Source organism: Parus major, chromosome 27 (assembly GCF_001522545.3).
Source record: "Parus major isolate Abel chromosome 27, Parus_major1.1, whole genome shotgun sequence".
Lineage (NCBI taxonomy): Eukaryota > Metazoa > Chordata > Aves > Passeriformes > Paridae > Parus > Parus major.
This window is the reverse complement of record NC_031796.1, coordinates 3,220,848-3,239,968: the sequence shown is the minus strand read 5'-3', so window position 1 is coordinate 3,239,968 and position 19,121 is coordinate 3,220,848. Positions and strand designations below refer to the sequence as shown.

Sequence of the window (19,121 nt, the reverse complement as noted above, 5' to 3'; positions counted from 1 at the left end):
ACACCAACCAACCTCTCCAGCCTGTCCAGGGCCCTCTGGATGCCACCCCTTCCATGTGTGACCACAGCAGACACTACAGGGTGGGACAGGGTGTTAATCATGTAATATTTAGGGTGTAATCTATTTACCACTATAAACTTCCAAGCTTCCGTAATATTATCTGCCTTTTCTTTCTTACTACTGTGTTTGATTTAATAAAGAAATGTTTCTAAACCAAAATCTCACAGAAAATCTCCCTCAGGAGCACGTTAACAGGATTCAAACTCCATTGAATACTGTTATCAATGACCAGAGGAAACAGAGCACCTGCCAGCTCAGTCTGCAGATCAGGCAGCCCAACAAAGAGGGAGCAACAGTGAGGACAAGTTAGTACAGAGCAACCTGACCCGTGTAAAAGTGGCTTCACCTCCCTAACACCACGTCTGCTTTCACAGAGCCCTGTACAAACACAGCCACAGCACAGGGCTGCACCCAGCAGGCTGAGAAATCCCAGATAAAACCTCCTCATGCAACACAGTAGCAGAAAGGATAAAAAATACAGTCCAAGAGTGTGCAACAAAGGAACAGCAATACGAAAAAAGCAGTAAATAGATGTTTATCTCAGTATGTTAAACCAGGTAAGAGTCTGCTCTAAACTCCTCTGAGCAAGTTTCCTAATCACAAGTGTGGTCAATTTAGGATGCAGAAAGCTGTAACAACACAAAAGGAGAACAGTAACAGAATTTAGAGCCATTAAGGCTCTCAGAAGAAGCTAAAATTGAGCAGAAATGCTGTATATGCCTTCACATAAGAGGACACAGAGTAATAATGAGTGCTTTGGCATAGAAGGACATAAAGCTCAGCTAAAAGCTGAAAATAAAGAAAATCTAGAAGAAAAATTAAGGAAAATGTACCTTTCAATGGCTAAACTACCAGAACAATCTACAAAGGAAAACGTTCCACATCACCAGTTGTCTTCAAGGGAGAGATATTGCAGCCAAACACAAACTCCTAGACTCAGAACTGGGTCAAGCAATGGGATAGGAAACCTAAGTGATACGTGGATACTTAAAGCCAGCACCCTCATATTAACTTGGGGCTTTAAAACTGTGAATGGCCAAAATCTCAAATGAATTGCCCATACAGCTGCCTGAAGGGAGAAAGTAGCAAGAATTACTTTAAAATCATGTGGTAGGAGAAAAGCTTCTGTCAAGTGAGGAAGTGCTGCCCTAGAACTGCAGCAATGCTTTTTATGAGATGAACTCCTGAAGCTCCCCGTTCCAACACAGCAGGTAGCAGGAGCCTGGTTGGAGAGGTGGGTTTTGTCTTAGAGGGGGTGACTCAGAAGAAGCTGAGGTAGCTCAGCCATGGCTTGTGGGATTGGAGGATAAAGTTTTTCCTTTCCCATTCACTCGGCCTTGGCAATGGAGATCATCGCTGTAGGAGAGAAGTGACAACACAGACTCGGGGTAGGCACAACCAAGACAGGAAAGGTCTATAGAAAATTACTTCACATGAGTCCCAGAAATCCATACTGAAGTTCAGACCCTACTGTGATGTTCTAAAACTGGAACCAATACTACTTGATCTACTTTAGAATACATTTTCCCCATTACTTTCCCCCCCCCCTCACTCACACAGGGAGGTTAAAAAAAAAAAAAGTCAGTCACAGTTCTGCTGTTCCTACTTTACTCAACTGAGAGGTCAGAATGCCCTGCCAAGGAGGTAAGAGCTGTATTGTTCCTGTGCTGGGCCCACACCAGAAATATAACCTGAATCAAATCATAAATTAAGACTTCTAAACAATTTTAATAGATCTTCTAAAAACTCAGATTAATTCTTCAGTTAGAAAACGCTCAATGGGAAAGGCACAGGCTGCCTCCTGACTGCTTGAAGCTACTCCCGCCAAAGGCAAACTCACACCCCAGGATCTTGGATCTGTTGAAAGCTCAGCATAGCAGATTTTGCAGAGATTCCAATCCTTGTTCCCCCACATTAAGCTTTTCTTCTCCCAATTAGTAAAGGCAGTCAGAGAAAATGACCCTCTTTATCTCTCTGCAGCACAGAGCACAGGCATCAGCTCCCAGTGCCACACTGCCCCAAGCAGCTGGGCCTGCTGAAGGACATGAAAATCAAATGCACTTCCCTTAGGCAGCACCTGGGAAGTGAAGTGAAGCTGCAGCCATGACCACACTCATTAGGGATGGATTCTAAACCTCCTCGCTGCTGGCCCAGCTGTCCACTAAAACACTGTCTAAGCTGCTTGGGAACAGAACTTATCCCTGACATTCTGCCAATTAAAAAGCATAAAATCCCCCTGCCAGCAGCACTCAGCTCAACCTGCTGGAAGCAAACAGGGCCAGAAGCACAGTGATGTGCTGGCTTAGCTCCTCAAATCCTTTGTGGAGGGAAAGAAAAAAAACACCTATCTTCTTGGAATTAGCAGGAATACCCGAGCTGAGATTCAGACTGGTCACACTTCCACCCAGCAGGGAAAACCAGGCATGGTTCTTCCTGCTGGGTGGAAGTGTTATTCCTCTGCACAGACTACACAACACCAAAAAAACCAAGAGACCGAACAGCCTGTGTTCCGTCTGGCTAATGATGCCAGTAAGTGCAATGTACGTAGGAAGAGGAAATTATTGTACACATAGACACATATGGCTGGTAATATTTCTGCTTCAACAATGAAAAGGAGAAAAATGCAGCAAGAAAACATTTTCTGAACATCTGGGAGTAAGTGGGAGCTCCACTGGATTTCAGCAAGAGAGACAGCCACAATATTTATTCTTTGAGATTGCATACCTGATCTGAATAAAATCATTGTAAATGCAAAAATAGCACTATAAATATATATTTACTTATTGCAGTAGTCTCATATGCTCATACGGCTTTCATTAATGCTCCTACAATATTCTGTTAGCATCATCTACAGCTATTGTTCAGAACTCCTCAAAGTTGTGGTGGTTCCCATTTGTCTCTGTCAGGGAAGCCCATCAGTCCAAGGGACAATGGCACAGACAAGTGACAGAGCCTGTGACAGACAAGCTCCCCAGTTCTTCACCCCAAGAACTAAACTTGCCAGAAACCCAAAAATAACCTCTTGGATGGAAAATGAAAAAAGGTTAGGATTTATTTGGGGAGCCACTGCAGAGCCTAGAAGAGAGGCAAGAGAAGGAAGGTCCGGGATACCCCTTCTCCTCCACTAAATCCATTTCCCTGTCTAAGGCTCCCAAATGAAGCCCTGTGCTGGCCTGGTAAGGGAAAGATCCCCATGACAGGCAGAGCACAGCTCAAGGCCTTTCTATGGAACTGCCCTCAGGTTCAGAACCTGCAAAATACACTCAAAACCAGGGGCTTTTCAAGTTTCTCTATGGTTTCGGAACTTAAAGCAAAAAGAGAAGCTCTAACCTCTAGTGTGGCTTCTAAAGCTACAGAGCACAGCAACAGCACAACAATCCTGTGAGGAAAAACCCAAGTGCTGCCCAATCAGCTCACTGCAATGCCATCCTCCAGTGCCATTCCAGCTCCTTTGACAATTACAACTTCCAAATCACCTTCAGTTTCAAGGCTCCTTTCCACTGAAACACGGAGAGGAGCTGCAACAATTTCAGTGTATACAAACTTTTTCCTCTCCCTCTACACCATAACCTTCCTCCTTAGGGATATCTGACTTTCTCATCCTTACACAAGCCATTCTTTTCCACATGGCTCCCTGGGAGGAGCATCACTCCCTCTGCAGCTCTCTTCATGTCCACCACATCACTGTGGCTGCAGCTATGAGAAGATCCCTCACTCCCTCTTATCTTTCCAGTTCTCAGCTGATCCCTCTGCCCAAAAACCATTCTTCCCTCTGCACCTTTCCATGCACTTCAGACCATGGATACCTTCTCTTTCTCAGGTGATTTCAGGTATTTCCTTCCTGATTTTCCTGCAGTGCTGTATGTTTCCATTCCTGCCTCCCCTGATAGCACTGATCTTTCCTCAGTCAGTCACAGAGGAGGGAAGAACAGCTCCCAGAAGCTCTCACCTTTAATCCACTTTTCTCCAGCATATCAGAAGCTCAGAAACCCGAGGATCACCTCTGCTAACCCTGCACTGCCAGCTCTCCCCTGCCTACAGTGCTCAGCTTGCACTCTTGCCAAACTGATCCTCCCAACCCAGACTCTTTCCAGCTTCTCTCCAGAAAGGCAGCTGATAACAATAATAAGAACTCTGAAATGCTTTTTTTTTTCATCCAGTGACTTTTCCATTAGCCACATCACTAATCCCAAGATATCTGCCTTTCTTTCAAACAGCTAAAAGGCTCCTTTGACCTATACTCTTTACTCCCAACCTTTTGTTTCTCTCCCTTTTTCCAAACTGCTGCGCATCCTTTCACTTTGAGACCACAAGTAGATCACTCCAGAACAAAATCTGAGAGCTCTCCACAGACTCCCTCCCCACACTGCATCCATCCCTGATCAAGCTGTGTAATTTTAGAGCCTGTCTTCCTCTGGCCGTGCTCCCTGGGACTCACCAGACTGAGAGGGACATGGGATCACATCTAGACTCAAGGACAGAAATTTCACCTGCCAAAGAACTACAACTGTGTGAAAAGGGCATCCCTAACACCCTCAGAAACACTCCTGGTTTTGCTATATTTGCAGACCAGAATTTTCTAGAGGCACGTGTATTTTTACCTATGGCCACAGCAGCCCTGTAAATACCCAGCACAGCAAGCATTTCCTGTATTCCACACCCATGTCACAGCTCAAGCAATCTCTATCTCAGTACAGAGAAGAAAATTCAAGTCTTCTCTGAAAGTGACTTTGAACCTTATTTTTCCCTCTTCTTCATCAAAAAGCTTTCCTCCATCAATATACTTGGGAAAAACTACCAGCTGTCAGAGTAGGTGCACAGGCCCTTGAGCTCCCAAAATTCAGTGTGACCTTGCCCCAGTCCCCCTCGGATCATCTCTTTCACAGCTCATTGTTTTCACCTTCAGTCCTCCACAGCTCCAAACTGCTCTTCCCAGGGGAGCGATTCCACTTTTCCCTCACAGGAAGCTTTAACACAAAATAAAATGTCTCTCTTCTCTGTGGCATATTTTCAGGCAGGCAAGAACAAAGCAGTGACCCTTGCATAAAATCAAACCTTATCTTTTTATTTTTCACTCTAGTCTCTGGGAAGGACAAGGAAAGCCTGGCATTTAGCACAGATAAATCCCAATTTAGAATAGTGCCCTTTTTGAAAGTCAAGGGGACACAGGGTTGTGACTTGAGTTATTGTCCCCAGGCACACTCAGCAGCTTCCAAGAGCTCAGGATCAGGTAATGGAGCCGAGTTTCCTCCCTGACATCACCACACGTTCCCCCTGCGTGCCTAAAGCCATGACACAGTAACAGGTTTTGCCACTACAATTATTTTTCTTGCCATGGGGTTTCCCCACAAAGGGACAGGAATGAGGACACCCAAAGGCAAATGTGGACGACTGCAGAGCTCACTCATTCCCTAGACACAGCCACAGTACCTAACTTGGTTCAGGTTCCCCAGCTCTCCCTTACCAAAGGATTGTGAGAAATGTGTTTTCAAGCCCAAGATGTGGCTTGCTCCACCTCCTGAAACACAAACGTCAAAGCTAAATCAGACTATTTCAGTGTTAACTATGGCTCATTTCTTCACTGAAGGAAATGAAGGATGCAAACGAGCCCATGTGTGGGGCTTTGGCAGGAGCCAAACCTCCATCCTCAGAGCAAGTGATGCCAACATTGCACACAATGTTGGTATTTATTTTCTTGTGTGTTTCTAACACAGCTGAGTAACTGTTTTTGAAGTGTGCACCCCTTATAATATCCAGAAGCAACACTGGATAGTTACTCCTGGATGTCCTGGCTGATTCCAAGACTGCACCTTAATGCCAGATTAAGCAGAATTACGCAAGCTCCACATTAGAAAAAATCTCCCAGGTCTTTGGGTGAAAGGCCCGAGTGAGGATGAACAGCACCATTCCAACGCCAAACTCCCAAAACAAGGACCCACAGAACTGCTCATCCACAGCTCTCCTCCAGCAGCGTTATCCTCGCTCCTTTTGTTTTCCTTTCTAACCCCGAGACTCTCTCGGGCTGAAGTCAGAGAACAACATGCCATTGTTCAAGCTTAATGAGTCAACGTTAATTTTCCCATTGTTTATTTAAACCCCCTTTCAAACAGCATCAGTGGCGTTCATTACGTTGAAATACTGATGTTTTGGCGGGGGGGGCGGGTGTGAGAAGATAGAGGCGTTTTCCAGAGAAGGGGTCGCTGGCGGATGTTCGGACGGCGAGGTGCGGGTCTCGGGGGAAATGATCCGAGCCCTCACCGGGGGGTGGGCGATCCCCTCATCGGGGGGATGCTTCCCTCAGCGGGGAGGAGCCCAAGCCCTCACGGGGGATGGTCGGTCCCATCGCTGGTGGAGGACTGATGCCCTCACCGTCCTCCCCCGCCGGACGCTCCGCGGGGTCGGCCCCACGCCGCCGCCGTCATAACACTCCGCCCGCTGCCCCCGTGCCCAGGCCGCTCTCCTCGGCCGCGGGACATCTTGACAGGCTGCCCCGACCCCCCGCGTTCCCCTCTGTGCCGCTCCCCGCCGCGGCGCAGCGCCGGGCCCGCACACAAAGCCCCAGAGTGGAGGGGGGAAAGCGGTGGAGGCCGGCCTGAGAGGCCACGGCTGCGCGGGGCGGCGCGAGGGAAGTACCTGGAAGTCCCTGTCCTCGTTGAAGCGGGAGAACCTGTCCGCCATTTCGCGCCGGCCCAACACGGCCCAGCCCGGCCCCGCTCCGGCCGCCGCCGCCTCCGCCCTCAGCGCCGCCCGCCTGCACCGCCCCCGCCGTACCGCGCATGCGCTGCCCGCCGGTCACGTGCGAAGCAACGCGGCTCACGTGATCGCCAAAATGGGAGGGGGGATGTCCCCCACGGCGGCGCCACCGCGCGGAGCGGAGTGGCTGCTGCAGCGGGACCCGGCAGAACAGCGGAGACGGCAGAACCGGCCGGAGACAGCGGCACACCGGAGGTCGGCACACCAAGGGGGTGGAACCGGCTCCCACGGCCGGCCGCGCCCTCAGGGCGCCGCCGCGACAGGTCACGTCCCACCGAGCCTCGCTGCGCGTCTGACCGCAGATGTCAGCGCGCATGCGCGCCCCGACAGCCAATGAGAACGCGAGCAGCGCACTCGCCTGCCTAGCAGCCAATTCCGGCGCGAGCTGCAGCGCAGCGCGGGGCACCCTTTCCCGCCCCCTGCTGTGCGCATGTGTAAATGCGTCACACAGCGAGGGCTCGACCCGGAGAACGGAGAGCGCGAGCTCCGCTTCAGCCTTCCCGCCCTCCCAGCCCAAGCCAATGGGAGCTGCCTCAGTCGCTTGAGTGACGGTCGTGTGAACCAATGGGAGCTCAGCACCGCCCCCAGTGTACGCCGTGGGTCGTGCCGCCTGCTGGGGATGCGCATGCGCAGAGCCAGCTCGGCGGGGCCCGCGTTGGGCGTGGCTGAGGCCAGCCCGGAGCCCCTCGGCGCTGAGAGCGGTCCCGGGCTCGGGGTGAGCCCTGACGGGGATCGCAGTAATCGCGCCCAGCCCTGAGGTGGTGCCCAGCAGAAATCCAGAGTTCTGTTCTGTGCTCAGAGCCGGCCCCGCGGTGCATCCCAGGGTCCGACGGAGCCGTGTTCAACCCCTGGCTCCTGGCCCAGCCCCTCGGCCGGGCTGCGGGGGCCTCTCCTCGCCCCTGAGAAGTGTCCGCTTGTGCAACTACAGCCACTGCCTTCTCTGCAGTGGCACAGCAGCAGTGCCGTGGGCAATACCGGGGGGCTGGGGGTAGCTGCTAGGTTAGGGTCTGGAGTCTGGATCTGGTTTTGGGATCGGGGTCAGGTCTAGCATCTAGATCTGGGTACGGATTTGGGGGCCAGGACTTGGGGGCTTTGGAGTGGATTTGGGGCTCCTGGCTGGGTTTGGTGTCTGGGGATGGGGTCTAGATCTGAGTCTGGATTTGTGGGCTAGAGTTGCATTTAGAGTCTGGGTCTGGGTTCTGGGTCTAGGTTTGAGGTCTGCATGTAGGATTTGCGTCTGGGTCTGCAGAGGTCTCTGCTTCTCCATCCCCCAGCACAGCTGTCACCAGCTGTCCCTGAGCACAGTGCCGTGTGTCGCCGGCCCTCTGCCTGCCCTGACAGCAGGAAAAACTGATCCCATCTGTCTCTCCATTCATTCATTGCTTTCCCTCTCTCTGCAGCAGCCTCTCTGCCCAGGCCCTGCTGCCCTCTGCTGCCTGTCAGGGCCGGGTGAGGGAGAGGAGTTCAGGATTGGAGCTGTCTGCAGTGTGTTCTCTGAGCTTCCATGTGCCACCAGACCTGTCCCTGAGGGGACACCTGTGCCCTGTGCAGCGAGGTACCGAGTCCTGAAGCTCTGGTTGTGCTTTGTGCTCCACGGGGTAGCTCTAGACTCAGTTTCTTCCTACGGTGAGCCAAGCTGGCCTGTGCTGCCAGAACTCCTGTGTGGAACATGTGCCTCTCACTTGTGTGGAGGGAATGCTGTGCTCAGCCCACTGCCCCACCATAGCAGTCCTGTGGGAAGTCCCCCAGAATTTCCCCCTGGAAATTAAAACCTCCCAGGAAATTGGATCCCAGTTGTGGATGCCCCAACCCTGGAAGTGTTCAAAGCCAGGTTGGGTAAGGCCTTGAGTGGGAGTGACCCCTGGAGGTGCGATAAGATGGTCTTTAAGGTCCATCCCTACCCCTTAACATCTTATGATTCTAATCTTGGCTCACTCCTAGGACCAGCCAGCCCTATGTGCTGACAAGGGCTTGGTGGCTGTGAGCTGGGACTTCTGCATTCCAGGTAGCCTTGTTTCTGCCCATTTCTTGCTGGGCAGAAACGTACTCAAATTTGCTCCTCACTGCCCTGAGAAAGTCCTGTTGATGCTCTGCCTGTCTGCTTTACTCAACTACCCAAAAAAACCCCCAGTGTCCCATGCTAGTGTCCTCCCAAAGCACCCAGGTGGGTGCATGTGGGCAGGTCTGGCTCTGCCCAGGGAGCCTGGCCATAGCAGGTGGAGCAGCCCTGTGGGTGACTCAGTCAAATGTCTTGCTGCCCAGCCCACAACAGGGAGCTCCTGCCCCACCCAGGTGGTCACTGGGACCTCCAGCCATCCCCCGGACCCCCACCCACCATGGGGTGCTGAGTCAGACCAGGCCCTGCAAGGAGATGGGGCTGTGTCATGCCAGGTGGGATAAACCCTGGGGAGGGTGGCTGTGCCGGTGTTCTTTGCCTCATTCCCCCACCCTGCACAAAGCTGGTGCTTTATCATCATCCATGGGTGGGGGGCACCCAGCCCTGCCTGCCTGGCCATTGGGAACTTGGCACTCCAGAGTGCTGAGCTCAGAGCAGGGGGGGTTCTGGGGCTGGGTGCCCACAGTGCTGGCCAGGGCCTCTTAGCCCTGCCTGTGGTACTTGGAGCTGTAGGGGTGAGCTGGGACAGTGCCTGGGCTTCTCTGCCTCAGGTGTTCCCTGGCCACAGTGTCCCTAGGCCAGGGGACCCCAGACCCCAGCATGGGCAGAGGCCCCTCACTGCAGGACCAGGAGCTGGTGCTGCATTCAGCAGGGTCCCTCTCCTCTGAGGGGCCCTCTGGGCTGTGCTCACCACTCCTGCTGCCACAGGATCAGGAGGGAGGCCAGGAATGAATGCCTCCCTACATGGCATCTATCTGTGCCAAAGGGCCTCTGCTGCTGGGGACGTGTGCTCACCAAGACCTGTGGTGCCTGGGGGACATCTGCCCCACTCTGGTACCGTCTAGCCTGGAGGGACTGGCACAGGGACAGCTCTGTGTCCCACTGGGCACAGGGACAACTTAGTGTCCTTGTTTGGAACAGCTTCATGCCACTGTCAGACACAGCTCTCTGTGGAATGGCTGTATGACACACCATGTAGTGTGAGACTTCTGCTTGCACTGAGCCCACCCCTCCCTACAGGGGGGTTTGGTTGGTGCTGAGGAACAGATGGGCACTCAGGGGACCCTGAGAGTCACCATGGGCCAGTGGCATGGGCTCACTGATGTCCCCACACCCAGCCCTGACACAGGAGGTTATAAATAGCAGCTATCACCTCCTGTCACATGCCCGGTGCTGGCAGGTCCCTTGCCCCCGGCTGGGGGCACAGCTGTTCCTGGGAGAGGGAGGGATGTGCAGGGGGGCACCCCATCCCTCCTGCACTTCGACCACAGGGGCCACCCCACAGACCTGAAACATTGGGGGGCATCAGGAACTGGTGTTCCTGGGGGACATCAGGGGTCCAGGCTGTCCCTGTGGGGACATCACTGTCACTGCCCCAGGAACACAGACCCCCAACCCAGCATGGGGAAAGCTGAGATGGCTGTACCATGCCCACCCCCAAAATATGGGGTCCCTGCACCCCATGTGGACCCATTGCCAGCTCCAGGTGCTTCCCTGGGGACATAAAGGGCATTTCCAACTCCAAAGCAGAGCAAAAAGGGAAATTTGTGCCCATTTCCCACCCCCCTCCCCCAATCCCACGCACTCCATGGGCAGAAATGATCACTGTGGCCAGGCTAGCTCTAAAAATACCTGAACCCTGACAGTGACAGCTGCGGCCAGGCCAGGGGGACCCGCAGGGGGGCCGGGGCTGCCAGCTCTGGGTGTCCCCTCCCTGCTGGGACAGCCCTTGGCGCTTTCCACCCACACACGCTTTTCTCCATTTCAGGGACCCCCGGCTGTCCCAGCGGGATGGTGCCATGGGGCATCGGCCACGTGCCTGCCGTGCCCACCCCGGCCCCACGGCCTGGCCGCCGGCACGCGGCCGTCGCGGCACGGTGGCTGCTGCTCTGGCTGTCCCCCGGCCTCCCCGAAGCCCCTAATCCATCTCTCGCAGCAGGAGATGCCTAAGCTGCCTTTTCATGCCGGCTCCTCCGCGCGCGGGCTCGAGCGCTCTCAATGCCGGCGCTGGCAGGAGATGTGTCGGACAAGCTGAGGGGATCCCTCCCCCGCCAGCAAGGTCAAGGTGTGCTTAAGCCACTTTCCCCACGCCCGCCACGGTGGGCTCCGTGCCCCACCGGCACCAGGGGTGGCTTTGGGGGACACCGTGGCTTTGGGGGTCTCACCACCCCGAGGGATCCAGGCCACCAGACCAATATTGTGTGTAGGGGGGCTCATCCTCCAGCTCATCACAGCCAGTCTCGGGGTCACCCACCAGCCCCCCGATCTCAGCTGGGGACCCTCTGTGGTCCTTGGCTGAAGCTGTGCCCGCTGCCTAACAGGCTGCCCCCGGGGCAGGGGCACCCCAGGGCTCGGCTCACCCCACACACACCCCAGAGCTCATCTGTGCTCCCAACCCCCCTGGGCAGCGCTGCTCACAGACCCCTCCCACACAGGGAGCTGCTGCAGACCATCAGACCAGTTTAGACCAGTACAAACTGGGCCTGAGCACTACTCCCCCTAGCCCACCAGGTAGGGAGCACGTGTGTATGTGTGTGTGTCTGTGTGTGTGTGTGTGTCTGTGTGTGTGTGTGTGTGTGTCTGTGTGTGTGTGTGTCTGTGTGTCTGTGTGTCTGTGTGTCTGTGTGTGTGTCTGTGTCTGTGTGTGTGTCTGTGTGTATTTGTGTGTGTGTGTGCATATATCTCTGTGTGTGTGTGTTCTGGGCACTCGTGTGCCTGCTCATGCCCAGCTCATGGCCAGGCGTGCAGGGGCCCCGCAGTGCCCGTGCCCAGGACCCTGAGTCATTTCTGTTCCCTTGGTGACAGACCCCTGTCCTCTGCTGGCACCCCGCGCCCGCCGCCAGCCAGGGCCTTTGTGCCTGGTTTTAATTAGAGGCTCTTAAGTGTGAAACAAAGCCGAGGGCAGGGCCGGGGGGCCCTTCCCTTCCTCTATGCTCCTGGGGGACCCCCGAGGTCCCCGTTCTGCCTGGCATCGCCTGCCACAACCCCTCCATTCCCCACTTCTGCTTTGCCATCCTCTGTGCCCATCCCTAAGACACACTTACTGTAAACTGGTGCTGCCAGTGCCCCCCCAAAGTACTGCCCTTCAGAGTGGTGCTGGCCACCAGCTCAGGGCCATGCACAGGGCCTGTGTCACACGTGATGCCACCCCCACTGTCACCCCCAGGGTATCTGTTCTGTGGCTGGGCTAGGGTGCTGCTGGGGGTGACACAGCTGTTGCCAGCTGTGTCCTCCACCCTCTGGCTCTGATGGGTGCAGGGAGGACCCCACAGGCACCCTGGCACCTCATGGTGTTGGAGGAATCCCAGGGAGACGGGCTGCATGGGCACCATGTCCTGCTCCACGAGGGACACAGGAGCCACCAGACTCTTGGAGATAGTCGTACCCATGGGCCTCCCCTTGGGGACCTTTGGGTGCTGGGAGCAGGGGACTGGCAACACTGGGTGCCCACCAGCATCCCCCAATCCTGTACTGGATGAAGTGAGAGTGAAGCAGTGGGAGGATTTGGACTCCTGGGTGCCCCCCACCCTGAGCAGCTCTGTGAGGACACGAAGGGGAGCTGGGGGGAAGAGCTGGGTTTGGCCCCACACTCCCATTAAAGCCCAATCTGGCCAGCACCCACCCTCTCCCACTGGGTGCAAGAGTTGGTCCTTGTCTTCACAGTGTCCCTTCACACAGGACAGCAACCCCAAACCCCTCTGGGAAGTTTTGGGGAGGGGGCAGCACCTTCTACCACCCCTCATGCCCCTGGCATGGCCTGGGGTTGGGGCTAGGAGCCTGGTGACAGGGACAAGTGCTATGAACAGGATTCCCTGGCCACCCTGAATGTCCCTGTGAGGTGACACCCCTGAGCAGGCAGGACCCCACTGGCTGCTTTCCTGCAATGTCCCCTGACAACCCCAGTCCACGCAGGGGTTCCTCTCAGGGCTGACTGGTGGGTCTGCTCTGGGTTTTGCCCTCCCCAGGAGGGCTCAGCACCCACTCTGGGTGGGACCATGTCCCAGTGTCTCCCTGGAGGCTCTGGGGATCCATATCCTGAGCCAGCAGCACCCAGGAAGACAGGGAGCACGGGGACAGCCTCTGCAACCCCTCTGGAAGTGAAACCTCTCTATCTCCGGAAAGAAGCCAAAACCCGAAGTGTTTGGGAAGCCAAGATCCACGTGGCTGTGCAGACATCCTTGCACCCCTCCGTCCCTGTCCCTGTGGGCCCGGGGGACACGGTGAGGGGCCGAGAGGAGCTGCGGCCGGAGCCGCCACCCCGCATTCCCACTGCAGCCGGGGAGAGGGAATGGGCCGGAGAGGAGGCAGCGCTGGCCGGGCTCCGGGCTCGGCCCCCGCCCCGGCTCCGTGCCAGCCTCGCTCCACCGCCTCCCGCCCGGGACCACCGGGCGCCCACCCATCCCGGCTGTGCCGGGACACACGGCGGGGCCCAAGGGCAGCACCCCTGGGTGCCCCATCGGGGAAAGCCGGCCCTGGCTCCCATCTCATCGCCTCACCCCACAGCACCCCCGGAGTCTCCGCCATCCCCGGGAGCGGGGGGAGCCCCCGCCAGCCCCGCCGGGACAGCCGGCACGTCCGGGCCGGGAAGGCTGGTGCGGAGGGGGGGTCGGCAGCACCGTGTGTCCCGTCTTTCCCCCCCAGGCTTTGATTTTGGAGCCCCCCCTGCCCTTCCCCCTCGGCCAGGAGCCGCAATGGTTTCAATTACGCTGTGAAAGGCGGTGGGGCCCCCTCTTTTCACGGCAGCCCGGGTCTCCTGCTCACAACAAAAGCTTAAGTTACAGGAAAGGGAGAGAAAGGGAGGGAGGACGCGGAGGGAGGGAGGGAAGGGGGCTGCCAGAAGCCCCCCAGCCCCCCAAAACGGAGCGGACGGGGGCAGGGAGCTCCCCACCACAGTCCCCCTAGCTGCCCTTCCCTTGGGAACGGCAGCCCCCCATTCTGGTGCCGAAATTTGGGGTGATCGCCTACAGTTTCATTCTCTGATGAGGGTCTCCAGTGGGTCCCAGTCTCTCCCAGCGTATCACAGTCCCCACAGTGTCCCGGTGCCCCCCAGTGTGTGCTTGACTCCCCAGTGTCTCCTGTGACCCCCTTGTGCTTGACCTCCGTGTGTTCCAACACTCTAAATGTGTCTTGGATACCTCCAGCCCGTCCTGGATCCCCTGTTGTGTCCCCTCCCCCCCACTGTGTTCCAGTGTTTCCCCGGTGTGTTCCAGTCCCCCGCAGTGGGTCCCAGTTCCCCCCAGTGTGTCCTGGATTCCCCCAGTGTGTACTGGATCCCTCCAGGCATATCCCTGTCTGCCTCTGCCATGTCCAAGACCTCCCCCCAGTGTATCCCAGTCCCTGCCAGTGTGTCCCAGTCCCAACGTGTGTCCCAGTTCCCTGCAGCGTGTGCCAGTTCCCCAGGCCTCTCCCAATTACCTGTTTTTTTTGGGACTGGGATGTGGGAAGAGGTTCCCTTCACCACAACCCCTGCTGGGGTAGGAGGTGTTGGATTGTGGTGGGGGGGCAGGGTGCAGGATGTTTGCCACCACCCCCCACTGATTTGGGGACATCCCTGGCTGTGCAGCGGCCTTTTGGGGGTGCAGCATCCCAGGGTGGCCATGGGCAATCCATGGGGTGGTGGCACTGCCTGGCTGACACCTGGGGACAAGGGACGTTGGAGCCAATGCACCCTGTTCTGGAGGTCTCCAATGGGGCATGGGAGCTAATCCTGCTCCACTGCACCCTAAAGTGGGACCTGGGGACAGTGGGGGATCTCCTGCAGCACATCGGGGGAATGTGGATCTTAGGCTGGGGAGAGCAGTCTCACAGGTGAGGGTCATGGTTAGGGGGGCTTGGGGGACCTGAGCAATGCAGAGGACACAAGGGGGGCACAGGAGACATGGAGGGGGAGTGCAGAGGCCAAAGCAGGGCTAGGGAACACAATGGGGTATGCAGGGGACACTGGGGGCAGGGGACATGGGGGGGCAGGGGAACAGGACAGAGGTGCAGTGAACACGGGGGGTGTCAGGAGACACGGGGTAGAAGTAGGTGACACAGGGGGACACAGGACAGCGGGGCACACAGAGCGGGGACCAAGGGGACAGGGGGGCACAGGGGACACGGGGGGAAGAGGCCACAATGCGGTTTGGGGACACGGGAGGGCCGTTTCCCCGCGGCCCCGGCCCGACCCCACCCGCGGGGGGAGTTTGCGCCACTCGGAAAAAGTTTGGGGGGGGGGGGACGGGCGGTGACCCCGGGACGGGGGCGTGGTCAGATGGGCGTGGCCATGGCTGGAGTGGGCGTGGTGTCCGCATCGTTTGAATGTGATTGGCTGAGCGGGCGGGGCGGGCCCGCGGGGGGCGGGGCGAGGGGCGCTGACCCCGCCCGGCGGGGACGCGGCGCTGCCCCGCACAAAGGCGGCGGGAGCGTCCGGTGCGGCCGCTCGGCTCCCCGCGCCCCGGGACCTCGGCACCCCCCCGGCACCCCTCCGGCACCCCCCAGGACCCTCCTCCCGCCACCCTCCCGGCACCACCGCCCGCCCGCGGCTCCGGGATCCGGCACCGGGAGCAGTTGGAGCGCCAAGTTCGGGCAGGGGGAGCAGCGCCGCGGAGCACCGGGAGCGCCACGTCCGAGCACCGGGAGCCGTCCCGCCACGCACGGTACATCGGGACACCGGGAGCCGTCCCGCCGGGCACGGGGTAGGTGGGCAGCGGGAGCCGTCCAGGCGGGACCTGAAAGTATCCACACAGCGGGGATCGTCCAGGCAGCACCAGGCACGGCAGAGTTGATCCCTGCGAGCCGTCGAGGCAGCACCGGCCGCGGCAGATCAGGCCACCGGGAGTCATCCAGGCGGGACCCGCGAGAGTCGTCCAGGCAGCACCGGGCACGGCAGACACGGACGGCAGGACTGGCTGTGCGGCCGGGCACCGGGCACGGTAAATCGGGGTGCACGGCTCGGGGCACCATGGGCCCCCCCGGCGTGCTGCCCGCCCTGGCCTGGCTGCTGGCAGGGCTGAGCGTGCCGGTGCCGAGCCGGGCCCAGCTGCACGGCGAGAAGGGCATCTCCATCCCTGACCACGGCTTCTGCCAGCCCATCTCCATCCCGCTCTGCACCGACATCGCCTACAACCAGACCATCATGCCCAACCTGCTGGGTCACACCAACCAGGAGGACGCGGGGCTGGAGGTCCACCAGTTCTACCCTCTGGTGAAGGTGCAGTGCTCGCTGGAGCTGAAGTTCTTCCTGTGCTCCATGTACGCGCCGGTGTGCACGGTGCTGGAGCAGGCCATCCCACCGTGCCGCTCCATCTGCGAGCGGGCGCGCCAGGGCTGCGAGGCCCTCATGAACAAGTTTGGGTTCCAGTGGCCGGAGCGGTTGCGATGCGAGAACTTTCCCCGGCACGGTGCTGAGCAGATCTGTGTGGGGCAGAACCACTCGGAGGACGGCGGCTCCCCAGCACTGCTCACCAGTGCCACGCCGCTGGCCGGCCAGGGCACTCCCGGTGCCCCCCGCTATGCCACCCTTGACCACCCCTTCCACTGCCCACGGGCACTGAAGGTGCCCAGCTACCTCAACTACAAGTTCCTGGGGGAGAAGGACTGCGCAGCGCCCTGCGAGCCCACCCGTCCCGACGGACACATGTTCTTCAATGAGGATGAGATCCGCTTCGCCCGCATCTGGATCCTCATCTGGTCCGTCCTGTGCTGTGCCTCCACCTTCTTCACCGTCACCACCTACCTGGTGGACATGCAGCGCTTCCGCTATCCCGAGCGACCCATCATCTTCCTCTCAGGGTGTTACACCATGGTGTCGGTGGCCTACATCGCCGGCTTCGTGCTGGAGGAGAGGGTGGTCTGCAACGAGCGCTTCCAGGAGGACGGCTACCGCACCGTGGTGCAGGGCACCAAGAAGGAGGGCTGCACCATCCTCTTCATGATGCTCTACTTCTTCAGCATGGCCAGCTCCATCTGGTGGGTCATCCTATCCCTCACCTGGTTCCTGGCTGCTGGCATGAAGTGGGGCCACGAGGCCATTGAGGCCAACTCCCAGTACTTCCACTTGGCCGCCTGGGCAGTGCCAGCCGTCAAGACCATCACCATCCTGGCCATGGGGCAGATCGACGGGGACCTGCTGAGCGGTGTCTGCTTTGTGGGCCTCAACAACATCGACCCTCTGCGGGGCTTCGTGCTGGCCCCGCTCTTCGTCTACCTCTTCATCGGCACCTCCTTCCTCCTGGCCGGCTTCGTCTCCCTGTTCCGCATCCGCACTATCATGAAGCACGGCGGCACCAAGACGGAGAAGCTGGAGCGGCTCATGGTTCGCATCGGGGTCTTCAGCGTCCTCTACACCGTCCCGGCCACCATTGTCATCGCCTGCTACTTCTACGAGCAGGCGTTCCGTGAGCATTGGGAGCGCAGCTGGATCAGCCAGAACTGCAAGAGCTTGGCCATCCCCTGCCCGCTCCACTTCACCCCCCGCATGACCCCCGACTTCACCGTCTACATGATCAAGTATCTCATGACTCTGATCGTGGGCATCACCTCCGGCTTCTGGATATGGTCAGGCAAAACCCTGCACTCCTGGAGGAAGTTCTACACTCGGCTCACCAACAGCAAGCAGGGCGAGACCACGGTGTGACCCCCCTGGCCCCGCCGCCCTTCGGCCTGAAATATTTTTTTGGGGGTGGGGGAGGAGGAGTTATTATATATTTTTTATTTTTAGATTTATTAACGTCTAAGGGGTATCTCTCTTTCTCTTTCATTTTTTTTTTTTTTTGTAATTAAACCTGTAAATAGCATTTGTAAATTTAATTACATATTTCTATTTAAAAATGTGGAAAGAGAGGGAGAAAATAGGGGGAGAGGGAGGGAGAAATAGGAGAGAAAGGAAAGGGGAAGAGGGGAGGAAAAGGGAGAAAACGGTGGAAAAGGGCAGAAAAAAGGGAAAGGAAGGAAAAAAGGAAGGAAAAAAGGAGGAGGGAAAAATGAGGGAAAAATGAGCAGCAAAGGGTGGAAAAAGGAGAAGATCAAGGAAAAAAATGGGAAAAAGAGAAAAAGGAGGAAAGGGAGGAAAAAAGGGAGAAAGTCGAGGAAAACTGAAAAGGGTGGAAAAAAGAAGAAAAGGGAAGAAAAATGAGAAAAAGGAGGCAAAAAGGAAAGGGAGAAAAAACAGGAGAAGGAGAGAAAAGAGAAAAAGATAAAAAAGAGGGGGGAACGAGAAAAATGAGATAAAAAAAAATGAGGAGAGAAAAAGGATTGGGAAAAAAGAGAAAGATGTGGGAAAAGGGAGAAAAAAGAGAAGAAAAAGGGAAAAAACACTTTCAAGCCTGGGAGAGGACCCTCAGCCCCCTGCTCCCCCTTCCCGCTCCGTCCTGGCTCCCCCCAGCTGCTGCTCTGCTGGCCCCTGGAAAAAAGGGTGAAAAAGGAAAAAAATCCCAATAACAAAGCCCATTTTTCTCACTCTCCTTTTGAAACTCCCCAAGAAAGTGGATTTTTTTCTTCCCCAACCCTTTGCTCCCACGAGACCCTGGACTGGGGCTGCCCCCCCCGGGGCTCTCCCTGGGCCCCCCCACTTGGCCGATGACTTTTCCTCCCAAATCCCTTTTTGAACAATCCTTCACAAATACAAACGAGTCAAAAAAAAATTCCAAACTATTCCCAAGGGCTTTTTCTTTCCCCCAAAAAATCCCAATAATTAAATTGTAGGGATCCCCATGGATTCTGCCGGGCCCCCAAATTCCACCACCCTGTGGGGATGAACCAGTGGCTCCCTCCAGCTGGAACAAAGTGCTTTGAAAGGGGAAAAAAGAGATTTTTAACCCAAAAAATGAGGAATTTTCAGTCTGCAATGGGAGGGGGACCTCTCCTGTCCCCCCCTCCTGCCCCACTGGGAGGAAATAGCTCACATTTTCTCTGGGATTAGGGGTTTGGCTGGGATGGGCCCCCGATCCGGAGGCTTCAGAGAGAAGCAGGTCCCGACTCCAGTTTGATCTGTCGGGATTTGGGGGATGCTGGAGGGGGGATGTAGGGGAGTTTCAGCTGGAGGGGGACAAGCTCAGAACAGGGAAGGGGGTGGAAGGATGGATTTAATCAGCTGGATTTAATTGGAATGAAAAAAAATATTCTTCCCAAAATGGAGAGGGAGACCTGGCCGCAAAGCGCTGGCCACGGGGGTGCCCCAAAACCGGCCCTGGGGAGCCTCAGCGCTTCTTGT

At 56.8% G+C, this 19,121-nt stretch overlaps 2 protein-coding genes across 2 annotated transcripts in view; one reads left to right on the top strand and one right to left on the bottom strand.

The window, feature by feature from the left end:
* GPATCH8 (G-patch domain containing 8) overlaps positions 1-7,238 on the bottom strand; it is a 54,749-nt gene extending 47,511 nt beyond the window's left edge. The window contains exon 1 of the mRNA XM_015651324.3: positions 6,694-7,238. Within this exon, the coding sequence (XP_015506810.1) occupies positions 6,694-6,738 (45 nt within the window). The 5' untranslated portion in view covers positions 6,739-7,238. The remainder of the gene's footprint in view (positions 1-6,693) is intronic.
* Positions 7,239-15,319: 8,081 nt separating this feature from the next.
* Positions 15,320-17,719, top strand: FZD2 (frizzled class receptor 2). Its single transcript, XM_015650987.2, has one exon. The coding sequence runs from the start codon at positions 15,873-15,875 to the stop codon at positions 17,544-17,546; it is 1,674 nt and encodes a 557-aa protein (XP_015506473.1). The 5' UTR covers positions 15,320-15,872; the 3' UTR covers positions 17,547-17,719.
* The last annotated feature ends 1,402 nt before the right edge of the window (positions 17,720-19,121 follow it).